Here is a 20,143-nt window from a genome sequence, read left to right as displayed (position 1 = left end):
GATGATTCATGTAAGTATTAATAATAGGTTACTCAGTGAGAAGCCATTGTGTCCGCGCACAAACGGGCTGAGAGAATCTGCTGTGTCGCTTCAGGGAAGACTGATCACAAAACTTTAGTGATGAGGAAAAAAACATCTGGGTGAACTAAGACTTCGGCGCGTCCGTTTACATCTTTGAAAGCTTTAATTGTCCTGACAAACGGTGCGTAATCGCAGGGGGCGACCTAAACCTGAAGCTGTTTACTTTTGGCATTTCATTGAAGAGAGAAAAAATTTGAAACTTTATGGGTGGGGCCTGGTCAGGGGTAAAGAGGGAATGGAGAGGGAAAACAGAATGATGTGTGTGCTGTGAATTCAAAGTTGGGTGGGTCTACCGTGTTTGGTGTTTCACATTTCCAGAGAACTCACGGCCCGTGCGTTAAATCGCCTTCAGGTAAAGTTTTATCTCTTTAGTTGTTTACTAGTTAATTAAGCTTTCCTATAGGTGGTGGCCAGACGTCAGCATTGTGTGTTATTCTCGAGTTTTGCGGTGTAAAGTTGTGAAAGTAGTGTCAAATTACAGCATCGTTTAAGCAGCGCCCGGGCTATGCCTCGGTGCGCAAGAAATTTTAAAAAGACGCGCAGTTCGGTCGCTGGGGTAGTGTAAGCGTGGACTTTTGGTTATGTTTTTAGCGTAAAAGGATCGGCTATAATTTTTATATAAGGATTCACATATGTAGTTGTGTTCTCCCGCTCTTTTCAAAGTTGTTATTTGGAGTATGGCCTGGGTAAGAGCCCCTAACACCTTCCAAACAAACGCGTCTTTCTTGTCGACGGAAATAGTCTAGTGCCATAAAAGAAAAGTCACGGAAACGTTTTGTGAGCTCTTTAAAACCCATTTGCTTTCACTTACGACAGGAGTTATAGGCATGCTAGTATGGTGCCTAACTTGTTCAAGACCTCTAGGTGTGAAGCCAGAAAAGCGCTCGTCTCCGTCTCAGAATGGCCTATGCATCTATTCCTAAATGCCTGTGAGGCTCGTGGGCGAGTAGGGGCTTGCACGGCCCCTCTTCGCATTCCCCCCGTTTTTGAGACAGTATTATTTGGGGCGGGCAGCTGTGTGTGTTGCACGGATGAAGCCTTGTGCATAGGAGCCTATGTGGAAAATAAATGTTTTGCATCCTTCCTCTTCCTTATCACAGTTTCACAATGTTGATGCTGGCTGGAATCGTCGCCTTGCACATAACCACCATCATCCTGCTGCTGGTGGCCACCATTGATAATGTGAGTCTCAATTTCACCTTCAGACGCTCAACCAGTAAACGCATACAATAATAACGTCATATTATTGGTCAGTCCTAAGCCTTATACACCATCAAACACCACTCTGTTTCAGCTGTACACAGTAATAGTTTATTTATGGCATAGTAAAAGTACTGTAAATGTGTCTAGTATGTTCACGTCCCATGTACAGCAGCTCTATTAAGTCTGCAATATGTCCTTGTGTGCAGGCCTGGTGGGTCACTGATAAGGTCACCACTGACCTTTGGGGCCAGTGGGAGATGACAAACTCTGACTGGCATTACACCAACCTGAAGAACTACCCAGAAGGTAAGTTATTCTAACTATTTCAATGTTGTTACTCGATGAGAGGTTTCCTTTTTGTTTTGGCACCTGGTGCAGAAGTATGTCAGATGTAATCACGACTGGTTTAGCTTCTGATTTGTAAAGAGCTTATGTTATGTTAAATTTACTTTTTCAGAGTATCTTCAGACCATCCAGGCCACTTCGGTGCTTGCCTGCATCTTCGCCATTCTGGCTTTGTTTGTGTTTGTTGCTCAGCTTTTCACTCTTCCCAAAGGCCAGAGGTTCACCTTCACTGGTATTCTGCAGGCAATCTCCTGTAAGTAATCTGGGGCAATGAAATGTAGTTTTACTTGTCTTTATAGAACCACTTTAACAAGGGAGTGAGATATGATCGAATCCACTCGTCTTTTAGATGCCAACAAACATACTCATCAGTTATAAACATAATATAAACTTTAAAACTATTAAATGGTTGCTAAGGATACTGGACATTATGTAAAGCATTTAAGACATGCATTGTGATGGAAGTAAGTTGCCATGGTGCAGAGTAAAAAGATTATGTATGGTGCTTAGATCGCACATGTGCAGTTACAGAGAGCCTCATTGTCATAAGTGGATATCAGTTGAAAATGAGTGCGATGAAGCTGTCATTTGTCATAATAATAGCCCAAGCGTCTCTGCTCTATATTCCGTTGTGTGGTGAGCCATAGCCTTGAGTTAAAACAATAATGACTCCTTAGATGCCTGGGTGTGTGTAACAGTATTCTCTTGTCTCCTCAGGCCTTTGCATAATGATAGCAGCCTCGATCTACACGGCTGAGTTTCACACCACCGAGACAGAGGGAAGCTACGGCCACTCCTACGTGCTGGCCTGGATCTCCTTTGTTTTCACCATTCTTTTAGCAATCACCTACTTCGTCTTAAGGAAAAAGAGTGAGTGAATAAAAGGAGTTGCTCAAATTGTATACTTTGGGAAAATTCTAATTTTGTTTTTTATTCAAAAAGTATGGTAATGTAATGTTGTCAAGTATATGAATTGCCATTTGCAGCTATAAAGTAACAGTTATTTAGAAGCAAATTGAGCTGCAACCTAACATGAAGGGCCAACATGATGTGTTTTTAAATAGGAGAAAATAAGAAAACTGCTGTGATTGAAAAAAAAAAGCATTTGTGGCTGAATATAGGCCTAAGAGATAGCATGAAGTCATCAAAACACATTAAATATGTGATGTTGACTGTAATCATGTAGTGGGCCCCAAAGGTGCCCCTTGTGCTTCCAGTAAACAGTGAGCAGTGTGTTGGCACAACTACATTCATGCAGTACTTGAACAACCAGGAGAAAAGCCGTTACTTTTAGTATGTAGTAAGTTTTATTTTTTGTTTTATTCTTATTCCTTATTTTACTGAAGTATAGTGTATTCACTTGTCTATGTACAATGTAACCATAGTATTTGTTTTTGTACTGAGTGATTTAACCATGTCTTTTTATGTCTGTATTGGCTGCTATACAAAATATATGAGCAATAGTACATACAGTGAACTAACAGTAAACCAGGGAGGTGGTGTGCCAATTTACAGCTATAGACAGTTTTGTGTGTTACAATGGAGTTTAAGCCATATCAGTTATGAACAAAACATGCCATGAACAAAGCTCTTATTTGTTCTAATTAACAAATGCAAATAAATAAATACTTTTTACAAAATGCTTGGCTATTTGTGCAATTAAGCTTCTGTTAAATCAAATATTTTTAAGTTTGTCCTCAACTACTCAAAGTACGCCATTTCTCCTTCTTCAACAATAAGACGACAAAAACATCAGGCCTTACAACAGACCCAGCCAGAAACAGGAATGTTCCATTATATAAAGAATGGTTCCCAGAGGAAGTCGGTAAAATCAGAGGAGCCTAAATGCCTTGTCCAGACGGTGCAATGCGCTCTTGTACCACTAGATGGAGGAGGTGATTCTGCTCAGCTGTTAAAAATGGCCTTTGAAGGAAATGAAACTCATTAAAACGTTGCACTGAGAATCAAAGAAAAGTAAGCACAGTTGGCGAATGACATTACATGTGGCTTACTCACCAGAGGTCTGTTTGAAGAGACTTAAGAGACTCTGTGTCTTTTTCCTGACAAGCCATCTGCAAAACATTTACCATTATGCAAACCAAAATAAAGAGATACAACAGCACAATCTCTGAGTTGAGGCCCTATCACTGTTCACCTATTGAAAGAAATTTGCTAAAATGAAATGGGTGCCATGTATAAATATTAATCATGTGTACTTATGACAAATAATAAAAATGACAAATGCATCAGATTTCAAGAGAATAGAGTTTTGTGAAAGTCAAAGACAAGCATTCATTTTATTGTCATTCTTCATCCTGTATGAGGCAGGAGCATCAGGAAATCCTGTACAGTGTTTAAGAATGACACTTACCACCACTGATTGGAGGAGCAGGAAAACATTTTCAGGCAGGAAGGTCACTGTGAAGCAAAGAAGGTTCATATTTAATTTTGTCTTTCAACTTTCATTTCATAGATATGGCATACTGTATATGTATTTGACTCATGTTTTAGGCACCTTGGCTGTGTGGGTCGAAGGACTCCCATGCATATCGCTCCAGGGTTTGTGCGTGTTCAGGGAGCAGTTTCTGAGGCGGAGGCTACATAGGAAATAGTCAAGGACAACCATTAATAATGACTGCACTGCACTCCAGTTTGAGTTATGCATTTTAAGTGGTTGTTTATGTTTAAAAGTGCATTAAAAGAGACAAATACATAATAATTATTAAGTATTTTTAAAGGCAAAAAAAAAATGAATTACCTCAAGCAACATAAGCAGTAAAACCCTTGAAATCTCACATTTGGCCACAATGTCCAGAAAAGCCCCTATAACATTAAAAATAATTTTTCATAAAAGAAAGAAAAAAAAATGGAAAAGCATAAAAAATGAAAAGGAATGTTTGCCTCACCAACAGGAGTGCTGCTGCCTGGAAGCTGGAGTCCTCTCTCTTGACAGATGAGCTGCATTTCTGTGAACACTGATAATGCACCGTCATAGTCGCCTGTGAAAATAAAAAAAACATAAATATATGAAAATATTGTTAAGTATATTCATAAATATAAGAGACAGAGTACAGAACCCACGTGTGAGTATTTTACAAGTGGCCATTTCTCCCATTGACAACAGGGCCTCAATGGGCGTTTGAGACTGCAACTCTGCCGCCCTCTGGTAGTGAACAACAGCCTCCCCCGGTCTGTTCATTTCCTAAAGAATCAACAGTTGATATCAATAAACTTTGTTAAATAGCAAACCAATAACACACTTTAGAGTTTACCTTCAATGCATTTCCCAGTTCGAGACACAGACTGGCAGCCATCACAGGCTGGTTCATTTCTATGTACACCTGCAGAACATATGTACAGCTGCATCATTTCATATTCTCACACGAATGAGGTCATTCCACACACAAACCATGTTTCAAGTCCTGAATATACGACTTGCTCACATATTGCAGTATACAAGCTTACCTGCCAAACCACATTTTGTTTTAATATTTGCTTGAACACAGATGATCGTTCATAGAATCACTACTGTTTTTCATGAATCAAACATCTGGATGAAGGGAAGCGCACCTTAATAGCAAAGCTGTAGCAATTGAGTGCAGCCTGGAGGTGTTCATCAAAACCTGGTGCCTGCAGAGCCCTGTTCTCCTTCTCTGAAGTGAGGAAGAGGCGGGCGGCATCTGTTAGCGCTAGAGCCTCTCCGGGTGCATTAAACAGAGTCTGCTCACACCTGCAGGCAACACATTCACAAATGGAGCAGCAGGTCCAAATGCTGCACTAATATGTGACAGGATTATAGGCTACACTAAACAAAAATCATAATGACAAATGAATAGTTCAGGAACATGTGCCCATTAAGCCCCTGTGTGTGCAACAAACTGATGCGCTGTGTCACCCAACATCTGTCTAACCGTAACATATGGGCACATTTAAAAATTGTTCAGGTTCAGGCTGACAATATTGAATAGAACATGTTGCATCATAATGAAATATATTATTTGTAAACCTCAAAGTTGCTAAATCATTTTAACCACTTTCGAACATAGAAATTTGATTTCTTGCAGATACTACCACGTAACAGTAGCTCCAAAACATCTTCTGTTGCTCCCTTTCAGATGATCACAACGTTCTATAGGCCAATATTATTTAATACAGATGGCAGACCGCTAAAATTAATATTGTTCAACTGCAGATCTTTAAAGTAATACAGCATGTTGTTGGGTCTAGTCAATAATATAAATGATCATGTTCAACATCTGGAAATGTACCTTTCCAGTATTTCATGTACAGTGTAATAAATAGGAAAAACTGTCTCTTGCCCATCTGGGAGTATGACATGATCACATTCTACCAATAGCACAAATTCACGGTGTTATACAGTATAAAAAGAACTCTTTCTTGTTCTGAACACATTTGATTTAAAGGCTGTTGCACCCCTTTTACTACTTTGCCATCTGCATTGTGCACAATATGATTTATTTACGTATAATCCTAAATCTCCTACCGAGCCATGGCCAGGTTGCAAAAGGCAGCATACTGTAAGCAGTCCTGCTGCTTCAGCTCCTTAGCCAACTGACCTATAACACAAGATACACAGAGTAACATGATGAACAAGTTAAAAGAACTAAATGACTCTTAAACATTGGTGAAAAATAGCTGTTACTGGGAATAAACTATTCTTACCAAACTGCTCACTTGCTTCAGCAACATTGGGTTTACGAAGAAAACGTCTGCAAATGCAAATGTACAGCTGATTAGATACAGTTAACAAATGGACACAGTTAGAATTGCTAACCATGTTGTTTCTTATTTGGACAGAAAAATCCATGTTCCTTAATGAAATAAGAAGAAACTCAATTTGTTCCTTATACGGGAGAAAAGATCAGGATTTAATTTTAAAAAAGCTGTGAGTCTAGCAAATCACAGTGAATAGCCTACCAATTTATCATGAGCCAATTCAAATCTCATTTAAAGTTGTACTACAATTCTCAGATGACAAATCAGAAACAGTTTTTGTCCTTTTCCTAATATGGCTTTACTATTATTTAAGTAGTACAAATACAGCAGATACTGTTACTGCTTTATTGATCCTTATGAGAGGTTAAAACAAAGGGGTGATTTCTGAGACGTTTCTCAATTCTATTTCCTTGCTTCCTTCTCCTTGATTTCGTTCCTCGATGCATTTTTCAGCTGTAAATCAAATGCGCCACATCAAGAGGTGTCCCAAAGCTCGGAGGAGACAAGGATAGGAAACCACAGAGGAAACATGAGCGAGGTTTCAGGAAGCAGACTTCAGATACAATAATAAAACTGTACGTGTCTTACAGTGAGTTTGTATTGGTGCAACAGGGACCGACAGCAGCAAAGGAGGTTTAAGAATCATAAAGAAACATTAAAATAAAAACACAGTCGTTTATCAAAGACTGAAAACAAATACGCAGGTCTGATTGATTTTAAAGTTCTGTAATAATAATATATAGTAAGCCTTAGTATAGTCTTTACTACAGGGTCATTTTGGTAAGATCCAGGGCCTGAGGAAAGTCTGGCCCTGTCACACTCAGCTCCTGTCAGCTCCTGTCAACTGCCTCTCTCATCCCTGTGTCTCCTCTGTGGCCGGGACTTTCTCATCCATTTTCTGCAGAGTCGAGAAGTGTAATCAAGGAGAAAAAAGACGAGGAAAGAGGAATGACACACAGAGAGTCTGGGCTCCATTAGAGAAACATAATTAGTCAAAAATGATCTGATAAATTGTTTACAAGCAAGTGCATTGAAAAGGGGGTATTGAGGTTAAGTTTTTTGTTTTGTTTTTATTACGGATTACATATTTAATCTTTAGATCTACTGATTGAAAAACAAATTGGCGCCTGTCGCTGCAAAAAGGGCAGTGGGCTTAGCATAGCATCTACAGCTAAACAGCCGCGATGAAGCCCTAAATATAATCTAACCGAAAACTAATACCGCTACAGTTGCTACAAACATTATGTACAAAAATAGAGGTCTTACTTTTTCAGTTTATTCGATACAGCTCGGTATCTTGCCAAAAAATCGCCTTCAGCAGCCATTATTGAGGGTAAATAAACCAAACTAGGAAGTAGTTTTGATAAACGCGCTGTCATTGGTCAATCGAACAGAAAGCGTGACAGCGTGCGCTCTCATTGGTCAACGTCCACACTATTTATAAGTAGTATAATTTTGGATTTTAAAAAAAGCATAGCACAGTTTGAGTTTATTAGTTTAGCAAAGTACACATAGTAGGCAGCACACATTAACAACACACTTAACTGTTCTTGTACATGTTTATTTGCAGGTTTGCGCATGCATTTTTATAAATAAAGCAAATTTAAAACAACAAATTAATATAACAAAAACGTATTATAATGAATTTTTAAAAGTTTTCAGTGTGTGCAATGACATTAGAAGTTTTCATAAACACATCCGTCATCTGGGTTTTGATCTCTCACCTGTAAATAAAACACTACAGTAAAACCATGTCCTTAAGAATATGAAGCTGTGTCTACAAGCTCCATGACATTGTTACTTACTGTCTTTTGAACGTCCTTTTTCTTAGGTGCTTTGACTTTTGTTTGGTCTTTGTGTCTACCAGGAGAAGCAGCAGTAGAGTGGTCCAGCACATCATAAACAGACCTTGGGCGAGATTCTAGACTCTGAAAGGATTTGTTTCCAGGTTATGAATACTATAAGTTTAAGTCATTTTAAGCTCTTTAAGATACTTACAGCGTAGAAAGATGTAGTCTGAGCTGCTTCAACATTTGCAGTGTCCTCCTTCTCCTTTTGTCTTTCATTTTTACTTTCATTATTTTGGGGTTTACAACATCCCTTTAAAAACAGATATAAGCATAATATTTACTTTAGACACATGTATTCTCTAAGTTAATCAAAAGTAACATAGGGGAAAATATGTGAAATGTCAGATTTCTCCATCCAGTGGTTACGCCAATCTTACCCAATTTCCCCTAAAGACATAGACAGATCCTACGACACTGAACACTAGCAGCAGTGCAGTGATAATAGACACTGTGATAACCACTGTGTAGTCCTCCACTTTCTTATAATAACTGTCTGTAAAACAAATGAGAGGTCATGTATTAAGAGACATCATGGCTTCTTACACCTGCTGCTTATCTGAACACCACCTTCCATATTTAGATTACATTTTATATCAGCTTAGGATCAGAGACTAGGAGCAAAAATATTTCAAGATAAAAAAGATACATTTATTGGGTTGGTTTGATGTGACATATTGGCAACATTCTAAGTTATAAAAATGAACTGGAGGCTTGAGGGGGCACGAGTCTCTCCTAGAAATGTTCAAAAGGCAACCACAGAATGTTCAAAATGAGATTACAATAAAGCAATAAGTCTATAATAGGTTTTATAAGTCACTTCATTTAAACTCATTTAAAACAGCAAAGCAAACATGGTAAGAGCTTGGCGTGTGCTCACATCCATAAAAGGCTCTAAATTAACATGTTCAGTGAGCACCCCATAGAAGAACTTAGCACCCCAAAGCTCCTCCAACCAAACATGTCTGGAGCAGCCGCTGACTGGAGGTTTGACAGGACTGGACTTGACTGACTGTTAATGTTTAATGTTTGCCAAGTATTTTTTGTGTAGTTTTGTGTGTATGACGAGTGTGGGGAGAGGGGTGGGTTGGTGGAATTTTTTTGTCTGTTTTTGTTTTGTTTTGTTTTCATTATGTATAATTTGAAAATAAAAAGGTGGGATAAGGTGAAATAATACAACAAAATGTGCTCTCTCTATCAGCACAAAAGAACCAAGGTGAATTTTTTATTTATTTTTAGAGGAATAAGTGGAGGGATTATTCATTCACAAAATGGTCTGATTGTTGAAAGAACTTTAAGCCACAAGATTAATAACAGTATATATGACTAAAAAATAATTGTCATTTAAATCATTGTAATTTTTTTTCTTTTTTTACAATTTTCTTCTGCTATCCAGAAGCCATTTTCATTTACTTTAGTCTGGCTGACTAAAAATAGCTTCTGGGTGGGAGTCTTGTTTAAAAAAAAGACCACTGTAGTTGATCACCATCGAAATCTTCTCTACACTGAACCACTCCTGGACAAATAAAGGATTTGGATATTTCTTTCAAAAACTGAACCACCCCTGCCCTCCAACTGAAAATATGACAATATATTCTAGCATGTCTACCTTGTCATTTGAAATGTTAATATGTAAGCCATTGTTTATACATATTATTCATCTCACACACAAACACAGACACAAGATAAAAGGTGGAACAGGTGAGCTAATAAATTGTATAAATAAATATCAAGGTACTCACCTCTTACCCTCAGAAACCAAGAGGCATTGGTCATTTCATACCGACAATAATATTTCCCAGAGATTGTCACGTTTTGAAGAACAAATTTATTCTTCTCTTTGTTTTCTGTTATAAATAATGGATTGATGGATTTTTTAAGAGGATCAAAACAAATCAGGGTGTCTGTTAGATTGGATGGTTTCGTCAACTGAAATGAAATGGTGAGATTTTCTCCTTTAAGAGCCACACTAACACGGTTTTGAATCTTTAGTTCTGTAAAGACATCACAAATTTAAGACTTAAAATGTCTCTAAAATCTTTACTCCACCCACTATCATTGCAACCTTACCTATTTCCTGTCCACTTGTAGAAGGAAATAAAAATAATATCCATGTTAAGCCGAATACAAAATAACCAAACATAAAGCTATTGGTGACATGAGCCATAGCTTTTCCTTTACAGCAAATAAAGAGTTTATCAGTAAAGTAGTGTTTCCTCTTTAAGGCAATGAAACTTCCTCAAAAGTTACTTTTGTTTAACTAAAGCCTGGCCCATGTCTTGGGTAAGCATGACATGGGTTTAGGGTTAGTATTAAGCACATGCAATATGGAAAGGAGATGCAAAGCTTAAAAAAAATAAAAATACTAATAAGATGTTAAAGGTATAAACAGCTTTATTGGTTAAATCGTCATAATAATATGAAATCAAATCATCATCATCATTTGTTTTGATTAAATAATATACAGTTAAGTGCGAATTCTACCTCAAGTCAAAGATTGTTAGGTTCTACCTCTATGAGAAAATTACCTTTCAACTTTTATCTTTCTATAAATCTAGATGCAGTCCAGTTTTCTCCACAGTGGGGCAGTATAGAGACAAAATAGTCATGGTCGCGCACAGTTGGGTGCGCGTAAAGTTTCAGTTCAAAGCAAAACTAAAGAACTCCTGATGTGAGAGAAAGTGAGGAATCCTTGTGAAGGTGACAAACTGCCTGATGTTAATACAATCCAGCTGTGGACGGTCTGAAGTCCAGGAACGTCCTCTCTTTCTCGGTCTCTTTCTCCCTTTATCTTTATCCTCCTATCTTTCTCTCTCTCTCTTTATCTGTCTGTCTCTCTCTTTCCCTTGAAAAGCAGATGTTAAACCACATTTGTCTTTCCAGTTTTCCTCCACGTCCTCCTCTCTCTTTCCAATCTTTGCATGACTTTCTCCAATTTGTTCATTGATGGCCAACACTGACCTCAACTCCAGAAAAAAAGCACAGCTGGAAAAACATCTGCATGCCAGAGACTATATAATAATCCATTCCAGTCTCAAACTCTAATCATTATATTATATAATACCATAACAACAAACACAACAGGGAAACGTGTTGAGTAACTGTGAACAACTTTTGCTATTGGAAAATCAAGTCAAACACAAAATGCACAACAATGTTTTCATCGAGGAGCAAATACAACAAGCAAGAAAAAAGAAAAAGAAAAAAGAAAGAAAGAAAGAAAAACTAGAACAGCATATCATAGGACAGATGACACTTTTTATATTTTGAGAATATGTTTCCACAACAGCCTTTGCCAGATCATGTTTTTGGTTTTTGCTGCTTAAAATTTTTTACTCCAAAAGAAAATATAAACAAATTTGTACAAACAAGTTTATGAATATATTCCAGCTGAATTATTACCAAGCATATAACTCACACAATAACACATGTGTTGGTTTTATTGTTGTGTTTTTTCTGTGCCTCGGTGTAAGGCCAGCATTGTAAATAATTCTTAATGTTTTGCCTAGTAGAATATGTAAAAAATAATAAATACAATTGTAAGAAATATTTCTGTTTGTTTATTTATTTATTTTTGCTGACTTCCTGACCTCTTCATATACCTGTGTCCTGGAATGAGGGGATGAGCCATAATCAATCTTCAAGAGGCGTGCCCCACATCTGGCAGAAGAAAAGGAGAGTTAGTTTCAGCACACTAACTTCTACTCTGGCTGACAGAGCAAGTGGAGCTATTTTTTTTAACTATTATTATTTTACATGTTACAAACCAGCGTTAGGAAGCCGAGGAAATACTGAGGACAAAGTAAAAAGGAGCAAACAGCGGGACAGTGACAGTTCCAGCATTTGGGATTCGAAACCGCATCAGCAGAGGATTTCCCACTGAGACCTGAAGCTGCCTTATCCTTCAGATAGTGAGTGTTGCCTGGTTTGCGCTTTTCAGTAATGGCTGCTCCTTCACACAGATCTTTTCAAAGACGCAAAAGGAAATGGGTCTAATGATGCTGTTAGTGTCTCCCAGGAGAGGCTTGTTTATGCCGACTGTTTGATGCAGATCATGTCTTCAGCTACAAAAGGTTCAGCTGCAATTTACGCGGAACCTTTTAGGAAACTCCAAATTTCTCATACTTAACCTCTGACTCACTGTGTTGTTATGATCCAGTGTGATTCAGCCCAGGATTTTTTCACTTTTTGCCTGAAAATCTAACTTGTTTATTAAATTGTTAAAGGTGCACTGAGTAACTTTTCTGCAGAGGGTCTCCATGAAGATTTTGAGGTTTTGGTTTAAATTGTCCACAGCATATTATTAAACTAATCTGTCTTGCATTTATTCAAATAAAGGTGTCATTTACTGCTCAAAAATATCTTAAAAGACGTTACTTCTTACTGTGACGGGGTCGCCTCTCCACAAATCTTTCTTGTAATTTGGTTTGCAAGTTTAAATGCAGATTCTTAAGTTTACATTCGAGGCAAGTTACAAATTACACAGTGCAGCTTTAACTAACTTAGTGATATATATTTGAAAAAATGTTTACATGCGTGTACTTTAAATGAATATTACAATAGATTTTACATCTAAACACCATTTATCCAACATCACTTACTTATTTACTCATTTGACACCAGTCTCTAGCTATATATTTTTGTATTTATTTAGAATTTATAACTAACAATTATATTTTGCTTTTTGTTATTTACACTACTGGTCAAAGGTTTTAAACACCCTGATTTTTCCAGTTATTTATTGCAATTCAAGTCGTGCAAGTCCAATGAAGAGCTTGAAATGGTACAAACAAGAGACAGAGGTTAAAAAAAAGATAAATAAATAACAAAACACAAGTCCAAGCTCTGCCAAAACTACCTCAGGAAAAAGAAAACAAGATGATGAGCTTGAAAACATGGAATGTCCAGCACAGTCTTCAGACTTTGGGAAGAAAGGGACAGAAGAGTGAAACCCAAGATACCCACAAGTGCCACACGTTTATGGGAACTTCTGCATCAGACTTGGGAAGAACTTTCTGAAGAATATTTGACTTCTACTGTAAAAAGAACGAGCCACGAGTTTGTTCAGCTGTTATATCTGCCAAAGGTGGACACCTTCATGAATCGAAAGTTTAGAATACATTTTGGTCAAGAGCGAACAATAAACATTAAAAAAAAAAATTAGAAAAAGTGTGGTGTTCTAAAACTTTTGACCGGTAGTGTATATGATATTGTGATGTCTGTCCAAATAATTTCCCTTGTGGATCAATAAAGTTTGTCAAAGTCTAAATCAGGAAATGTGTTTTTGAGTTTAAAAAATACAGTAAGTAAAATGCATTCAGTGTAATCCCCCCAGTCATCCAGGAATCTTCCATAGTAAAATGGTTAAACAGTCACAGATAGATATTCAGACACTTCAATGTAAGCTGCTTAAAGGTGCACTATGTAACTTTTTTGTTCTGGCTCAATCACCTGTTTGTTTTTTTGTTTCTATGGATATCTCATTGCTCTGCCTGGAATATTCCACAGCTCTACCTTACGTTTATTCAATTTCAGGTGGTTTTATAGCTCAAAAATACCTGTAAAAACAGATATTCTGACTGTGAGCGGGGTTGCCTCTCCATAAATCTGACCTGTAACTAAACTATTGCTGCAGTTAAAAGTACAAGGATACTGCAACTGCACCTCTAGCCTGCTACTTACCACAAAAAATAGCCTAGTTTAATAAATTTAAGTAAAGGTAAATTGTCAAAGTACATAAATAAATGCATGTATAGATCCTTTTGTGTACATATAATAGACATTAGGCTTTTAATCTAAATCTGTTGTGTTTCTTGTTAAAGGGGGAGTGTCTGAAACTCGCAATGGCCCCACTCACACTGTTATTGATGCTGATGTTGGTTTCCATGGCAACAGGGGCCCGTTCAGGCAGCGAGGAGAATGAACTGGATTATGGGCACTGGAACTACAGAGAGGGAGGTAAATCAGCACCAGTCAGTGTTTGATCTGAGCTGCGCGGAGATGTGAGACGCGTAAATCGGCTGGTGACAAAATGTTTGAAGTTTTGACGTTAAATGAATTATTTATAGTAGTGATAACAGCATGCAGAACTTCACTGACGTCAGAAATTACACAAATCAGGTCTCTCACTTTTACGACACACTTTTCTAATTTACAAGTCTATGATGAGGACCAGGGCTTCATGTTGTTTTGAAATGAGATCCTGACGGCGTTGTGTTTGTCCTTGCAGCTGACCATGTGAACGTGGCTACAGTGCGCAGTGTGACCCGAGTGTTAGACGCGTGGGGAAAACGCATCTTCAATGAGATCAAAACTTTATTGCACTCTCAGCCGAGCGCGCTGCTACCTGACTACTCCAGGTACATGACACGTCAACACACAGAATGTGGGATAAGAGGCCTTTATTTACTATCTGGACTAAATTAAGGCCTATTGTTAGTTCAGTTCAGCTCATCTTTATTCCAGACTCATAGTTAGTTTTACAAATACAAATCCACGAATCTACAAATATTGTTGATCTACTTACAGATTCAAAGTACTACTACAGTTAAACAGTCTTTTTAAAAATGTATTTATTTTGTTACATGAGCATTTCCCATTTAGCCTTTTGTGGAATTTGTAATTAGAACTTTGTAATGAACAACATAAGTATAGAAGATCATTTGTTCAATCAGATTTTGAATTTTAAATACCACTGAATTTCTCACTTTGAATTTTCTAGCTCTGAAAATACATGCTTGAATTATTTTTTATTTTGAACTATACATTTTCAAAATATATATTTTTTTTAAATTCACCTTTTAAATATTCAGCATAAATATTTTCAAGAGTGTGAAATTCACAGTGAACCTGTCCTCACCGATTGTGAGGACAGAGGTACCTGTTTCCTTTTGGCCTTTCTCATCTGTGTTTACTGTAAAAAAATCAAAGAGAAGAAGTTTTGATGAGGCCAATTCAGACTAATCAATGTAGTTGATTAGTTTACGGTATTTCCTGCTTGTTACTAAGTTAGATTGACTCACTTAGGATCGATTGCTTTTGCCTTTGCATCTTGGATCTTCCCTTGAAAATATACATGTATGTGGTGGTGTATAAGGTGATTAAAAAAAAATTCAACAGTGAAACTGTATACGGAAAATTTCATCAACTGAAATTCAGATTAAAAATTATTCAAATACATTTTTCAGTTAAAATTTTCAAAGTGAGAACTTCAAGAGCATTTAAAATTAAAAATCTGATTAAACAAATAATCATCCATAACAGCATAATCATTTTCGTCCAAAATATGTAATATTGTACAAGGCCCATAAACTATGATGTATAATTTGTTTTTTGTATTTTTAAAATTGATGGATGTAGGCTTCCTTAAAATGTTTTTGCCTTTGTTTTGAAAATGCACTCACTGCAATAGTGAAAACTGCAGTTCTCCGATTGCTCCTGCAGGGTGCGCCCTCTGTCCGAGTCTGTCAACGACCTGTTCAGGGAAGTGTCGCTGCTGCATCGGCGCATCACGGAGCTCACCCATCGCTTAGCAACCCTGGATCCGTTCCTCCGTCACCACGGTTACCGCGGCGAGGGGGAGGAGGGGGCGGTGACGCCTCTGAGCGTCAGGGGGGACGCAGCGGGCCTGGCACGGCCTGGTCCACGCAGGGGCACGCGGGTCCTGAGAAGGAGACGAGTTAAGATCTTTAACAACGGCGGAGTCCAGTTGTTTCAGCCGGACACGTGAACTTCTCATCACTCTTCTCACGCAAAGTGAAACGCAGGCCTAAAGCCTGTTTTCACGGGTTAATAAATGGTTGACACTTATTTGTTTTCTTTTCATTTCAGTTAATGACGTGTAAAGCTACAATCATTATACTTACACAATATACAGAACTTAAAGGTAAAATGTGAAAAACATTATTCCTTACCTGGCCTGACTGCAGCCAGAGTTGAGCGGCTGGTCACGTGGTCTAGCCCCGTTATGATTATTAGCCTATTTTCAGGGGGCATATGTAGTCTATAGATTTAACTATAAAATAGCATCCGGGGGGGATCTTGGCCAGACAGAACAGAGTGAGAGAACTAGGCCAATTAATATAGTTTAGTAATTAATTAACACTCCTGAACATCCCTAATAATTAGCCAAAGCCTAGAGCAACTGCCCATTTTTTTTACCGTAAGTTTTTTTTTTCCCCCGTCTAAATCGTGCCAGTAGGTTGTGTTCTATATCATGAGTTGTATTCGGCTACTACACAAACTCATTGGGGCTTGCTCTTTAGTTTTGGCTTGACTCAAGGCTGGAGCGGCCCAGCAGGGGGTGCCTATTGTCTGCAAACATAATTACAGTTTGTTTGCTTACGGTCACGGCGCATGTGCAGCATTGTGTGGGCAATAATATCGAAGTTCATGCCTTCATTAAAAGTTTGCCAAGTGTTTCTACAGCAACCGGTTTCTCTCCTATAAGTGAGCCAGTACCACGCTCAGTCCACGTATGGTGACATGGGCTGCTCTATTTTTACATCACACACCTCTTCACTTTGCATGTGCCGCTGTCAGCTCCTACGTGTAGCGCTGTTTATAATGTAGCCTATAAGCTCCCTTTACCATAGTGTAATCTGTGCAATCAAACATCCCCTTCCCATGGCTCCCTCCTCTCTGCTGCTTACTGCTACATGTGGGCGGTAATCTCTGGCTGTAGTTCCCATTTTAGTATTATGTTGTCAATGTATTGTTGCATCCAATCCAGTTATGATGCTGTGGGAATATTGTATAAATCTTCTTCTCTGTCTCTCTCAGCTCACCCTCCCCTCTCTGTCTATGGAAAAAAGAGCCAGTTGCTAGGTAACTATTAATTGTCAAGAAGTAGTTACATGTGTTGCAATGCACCCTGAGCTTGTTGGGTTGGTGTGAGGACTAAATAAGTAGACAAAATGTCTATGAAACACGAATATTGAAAGTGTGAGGATATGTATAGAGTTGAGTACATTTGGAGGTTTCTTTAAATAACTCCTGTTGCTGGACAGCGCGTTTGGTGGAGTAAAGAGGAGTGAGGGGGAGTTTTGAGGCGCTTTGATCTCTGCTGCTCGGTTTGCATCACTTCTCCCATTCCAGACCAATTCTCATTACATTTTCCCCATTTCTTGTCTTGTTTTTTTTGTCCTTAAAACCCTTTGTCCAACATGAATGTGAATAACATCAACCTCACATGCACATCTTGTTTATGAAGGCACAAACAAAAGCTCTAATGAAGACACTCGCCTGTGTCCATTATCTTTAATAAGGCCAAATAATATGCTCCATCCATGACGCACTAGGAAAGAGGGGACCATGAAGTACAAAACCACTGCCGAGACAAATGCAAAACAAGATGACATTTGATCTTTTTTATTAATACTTAACACTTTTATTCCAAAGAGACAGAAGAATAATATTTCTCAGCACTTATTTTCACATTGACTGTGTGTAATCTCTTTTTAAATATTACTAAATATTCAGTCAAATTTGAAATACTCTCTTCACACAATTAATTTCTCTTCATACAAAAATGTGAGGGTGAACTAGAGTTTTTATCGTATTTACATTTTCACAATCTGTACAGCTCAGGGACGAAGAATCAATCTTCTCTGGCAAAACAGAAAAACAGATTGAGTCAAAGAGGAGGAAGATAGCCATTGTAGAAATGATAATCTATTGTGCTTTTCTTGTTGTGTAACAATCGAAAATTTTACAAGGTCCAAAAGCAAATAAATAAATCACAGGAACCTCAGTTCATCATGTATGTCTACATTTGTAAAGAAATGATTGCACATATGTTGGCCTTAGAAGTAACTCAACAAAATGTAACAATTAAACCTAATCAAAGTTTTTCTCCAAATTGCGGGTTATTTGAACATTTTTATCAAAACTATGTGTGAGGTATGTACATAGCTATACTTTCTACAATAAACAGTTGTCTTGCGCACTGTCTGTCGTCCAAATGAGCACACAGAGGTAATCAAGCGTATGTATCCAGGCACATACAACAACAGGGAAAAAATAGAAAGTAGATGAAATGAAAAAAGGCTTCTCCAGTGACTAAGAACCTTATTAAAACCATTTACATAAACTATATCAAGAAAACTCTGTTTTGAAAAACAATAACAGTAAAAGCACTCTTATCCCTAAAAGATCTTAATCAGTTCAGCCATATTTTAAACAAAATTGAAACCCATTTAATTGTTGTCTTCTCTTGCACAAACACACACACACCTACAGTACTACATGGATCAGTACCAATGAAATTGCAAATAATCCAAATATCATAAAAATCATAAAATATCATCATATCATAAAAAATGCCCATATGGGCAGTTAAGATGTAAAACAAGAAAAGGAAAGAAAATCTACACATGCAAATCCTAGAAACCCCTATCATACATATGGACTTATCAACTAAGAGAATAAATCAATTCTATTAACAAGGAACTATTTAATCAAGTGAATGGAGACCGATTATGCTTGGGCATTAGAGTTTCTATAGTTGTGGCTCATGATAATCACGATAGTGAGCTCTAAATATTTGTTTGCAATGAGCTAATTAAATTTGTTGTTTTTTTTACCATGTATTACCTTATAATGGCGTTTCTGATGTTAACTGTTCTCTGCCTCCTCAGTGAACGGACTCTACATTTTGGCGAGAACAAATATAATCCAAAAGGGAAGAAACATACATAAAATAAATTCATTTGCTGGAGAAAATTCCCCTTTGATCAAACCAATGCAACTCAGTAGAAAAAAAACTAACAAAAAAAAACGATATAGTTGTATGTAAAATTAGGGTTTGTTGCAGCCCTTAGGTTGAATAATCATGCACCTTCAATCAAAGGGACTATCTTGAAGACAGGCAGTGTTTATAGCTGTAATCACATAATAATTAAGATGTCAGGTGCTGATTTTTGTACCAAGGCCTGACTGCCTGACAAGAGTCCATTATGCTGCTCATGTTTTGAACAACTGTCAAGGCGAAAAAACTTTAAACAGTTTTAAGAAGATTTTTAAATTAATAATATAAATTTCGTAGCATCATTATGTGCTCAAACTGAGATATGGCAACATGGTATTTTGTAAAACAATATTTTTGTGTTAGGAAAATTAGCACAAAGGTTTAGCCCCTGTAATCCTGCCAATGTGCACTGTATAAAAATGAGAGCCCACTTTGGTGTCTGCAAGAATATTTGTTGCATTTTGATATAGTTGTAGTTATAGAGTTCAACTCTCATAAAAACAGTGAGTTGGGCTTTTAAGGTCTTGATGAATGACTAGTCGTTGAAAGCAGGGCATACTCTACCAACAGAAAATATTCAGAATCATCTTAAAATTATCTGAATATGAATTATTATCTGAATTAATCCTTTAAGGCACATAGAGCTCAAGATTAGAACCCATTTGGTACTGCCTGACCAAAAAAGGCAAATCAGAATGATGTCATCTTGTAATTGCACCGTACATAAAATGTACCCAGGAAGCCATGCCTTTTACACATCGCAGCGCTGAGAAATGAATGACACAAGCCTATAGTCAAAATGACATGAATCTTCACTTTGACATCCATTCTACTAGTCCCCTGCAAAAATGGTCAGATAAGAAAATAACAGTATACAAATATGAAACATGATCTATCAAATGTTTAAAACAATTCAAACCAATCATAAAACACTGGAATAATATTTAGTAATATTAACATTATCAATACAGTTATTATTCATTTACCCTGTTAATACAACAGAAATTCTGATTTCTCAATTGTGATTGTATTTCCGTACCCCAAAAGGTTTATTTTAGTGTCAGACTGTAAGAGGGAGGGAAAGACAGTGAGCGTAAAAAGAGAGGGGGCACTTTTCCCCTTCCTCCAAGCCATGACCCAAGTCAGAGCAGCACCACACACATCTCCTTTTCATCCGAATGTA

General features: G+C 37.5%; 4 protein-coding genes across 7 annotated transcripts; 2 read left to right on the top strand and 2 right to left on the bottom strand.

Annotated features, from left to right (window-relative positions):
• Nucleotides 1-72: 72 nt before the first annotated feature.
• Nucleotides 73-3,269, top strand: emp1 (epithelial membrane protein 1). 2 transcript variants are annotated; one of them, XM_020938518.2, is made up of 5 exons: nucleotides 73-202; nucleotides 1,182-1,263; nucleotides 1,491-1,590; nucleotides 1,742-1,882; nucleotides 2,347-3,269. In XM_020938518.2, exons 2-5 carry the CDS (start codon nucleotides 1,189-1,191, stop codon nucleotides 2,505-2,507), a joined length of 477 nt encoding a protein of 158 aa, XP_020794177.1. In that variant the 5' UTR covers nucleotides 73-202; nucleotides 1,182-1,188; the 3' UTR covers nucleotides 2,508-3,269. The 2 variants fall into 2 exon arrangements, with proteins under 2 accessions (XP_020794177.1, XP_020794176.1); XM_020938517.2 differs by lacking the exon at nucleotides 73-202 and adding an exon at nucleotides 294-433.
• Nucleotides 1,370-7,740, bottom strand: f8a (coagulation factor VIII associated). The gene is made up of 12 exons (XM_020938516.2): nucleotides 7,633-7,740; nucleotides 6,313-6,359; nucleotides 6,134-6,206; nucleotides 5,200-5,359; nucleotides 4,902-4,970; nucleotides 4,711-4,831; nucleotides 4,536-4,628; nucleotides 4,388-4,452; nucleotides 4,145-4,226; nucleotides 4,001-4,047; nucleotides 3,646-3,701; nucleotides 1,370-3,552 (listed from the first exon to the last, which is right to left on the bottom strand). Exons 1-12 carry the CDS (start codon nucleotides 7,689-7,691, stop codon nucleotides 3,471-3,473), a joined length of 954 nt encoding a protein of 317 aa, XP_020794175.1. The 5' UTR covers nucleotides 7,692-7,740; the 3' UTR covers nucleotides 1,370-3,470.
• A 171-nt stretch (nucleotides 7,741-7,911) lies between these two features.
• LOC110172669 (uncharacterized) lies at nucleotides 7,912-10,443 on the bottom strand. 3 transcript variants are annotated; one of them, XM_020938576.2, is made up of 6 exons: nucleotides 10,284-10,443; nucleotides 9,956-10,207; nucleotides 8,594-8,709; nucleotides 8,365-8,466; nucleotides 8,172-8,294; nucleotides 7,912-8,090 (listed from the first exon to the last, which is right to left on the bottom strand). In XM_020938576.2, exons 1-6 carry the CDS (start codon nucleotides 10,378-10,380, stop codon nucleotides 8,043-8,045), a joined length of 738 nt encoding a protein of 245 aa, XP_020794235.1. In that variant the 5' UTR covers nucleotides 10,381-10,443; the 3' UTR covers nucleotides 7,912-8,042. The 3 variants fall into 3 exon arrangements, with proteins under 3 accessions (XP_020794235.1, XP_020794236.1, XP_055014398.1); XM_020938577.2 differs by having other exon boundaries at nucleotides 9,956-10,142; nucleotides 10,284-10,442; XM_055158423.1 differs by lacking the exon at nucleotides 9,956-10,207.
• A 1,487-nt stretch (nucleotides 10,444-11,930) lies between these two features.
• On the top strand, nucleotides 11,931-15,973 carry si:ch211-243a20.3 (uncharacterized protein LOC100151507 homolog). Its single transcript, XM_055158682.1, has 4 exons — nucleotides 11,931-12,124; nucleotides 14,036-14,171; nucleotides 14,443-14,572; nucleotides 15,657-15,973. Exons 2-4 carry the CDS (start codon nucleotides 14,057-14,059, stop codon nucleotides 15,940-15,942), a joined length of 531 nt encoding a protein of 176 aa, XP_055014657.1. The 5' UTR covers nucleotides 11,931-12,124; nucleotides 14,036-14,056; the 3' UTR covers nucleotides 15,943-15,973.
• The last annotated feature ends 4,170 nt before the right edge of the window (nucleotides 15,974-20,143 follow it).

This window comes from Boleophthalmus pectinirostris, unplaced genomic scaffold (genome assembly GCF_026225935.1).
Source record: "Boleophthalmus pectinirostris isolate CB_2022bp ecotype Guang Dong unplaced genomic scaffold, ASM2622593v1 HiC_scaffold_22, whole genome shotgun sequence".
Lineage (NCBI taxonomy): Eukaryota > Metazoa > Chordata > Actinopteri > Gobiiformes > Gobiidae > Boleophthalmus > Boleophthalmus pectinirostris.
The sequence above is the reverse complement of the archived record's forward strand: the minus strand, read 5'-3'. Positions and strand labels throughout refer to the sequence as shown.

Coding starts and splice junctions, on each gene's coding strand:
- emp1 (XM_020938518.2), top strand. CDS start 1,189: ATGTTGATGCTGGCTGGAATCGTCGCCTTGCACATAACCACCATCATC. Junction 1,264..1,490: donor TGGTGGCCACCATTGATAAT/GTGAGTCTCAAT, acceptor CCTTGTGTGCAG/GCCTGGTGGGTCACTGATAA. Junction 1,591..1,741: donor CCTGAAGAACTACCCAGAAG/GTAAGTTATTCT, acceptor TTACTTTTTCAG/AGTATCTTCAGACCATCCAG.
- f8a (XM_020938516.2), bottom strand. CDS start 7,691: ATGGCTGCTGAAGGCGATTTTTTGGCAAGATACCGAGCTGTATCGAAT. Junction 4,629..4,710: donor CACTTGTAAAATACTCACAC/GTGGGTTCTGTA, acceptor TTATTTTCACAG/GCGACTATGACGGTGCATTA. Junction 4,048..4,144: donor CTTCGACCCACACAGCCAAG/GTGCCTAAAACA, acceptor TTTGCTTCACAG/TGACCTTCCTGCCTGAAAAT.
- LOC110172669 (XM_020938576.2), bottom strand. CDS start 10,380: ATGGCTCATGTCACCAATAGCTTTATGTTTGGTTATTTTGTATTCGGC. Junction 8,710..9,955: donor TTGGTTTCTGAGGGTAAGAG/GTGAGTACCTTG, acceptor TTTGTTTTACAG/ACAGTTATTATAAGAAAGTG. Junction 8,295..8,364: donor AGACTACATCTTTCTACGCT/GTAAGTATCTTA, acceptor AAATCCTTTCAG/AGTCTAGAATCTCGCCCAAG.
- si:ch211-243a20.3 (XM_055158682.1), top strand. CDS start 14,057: ATGGCCCCACTCACACTGTTATTGATGCTGATGTTGGTTTCCATGGCA. Junction 14,172..14,442: donor CTGGAACTACAGAGAGGGAG/GTAAATCAGCAC, acceptor TTGTCCTTGCAG/CTGACCATGTGAACGTGGCT. Junction 14,573..15,656: donor CTGCTACCTGACTACTCCAG/GTACATGACACG, acceptor TTGCTCCTGCAG/GGTGCGCCCTCTGTCCGAGT.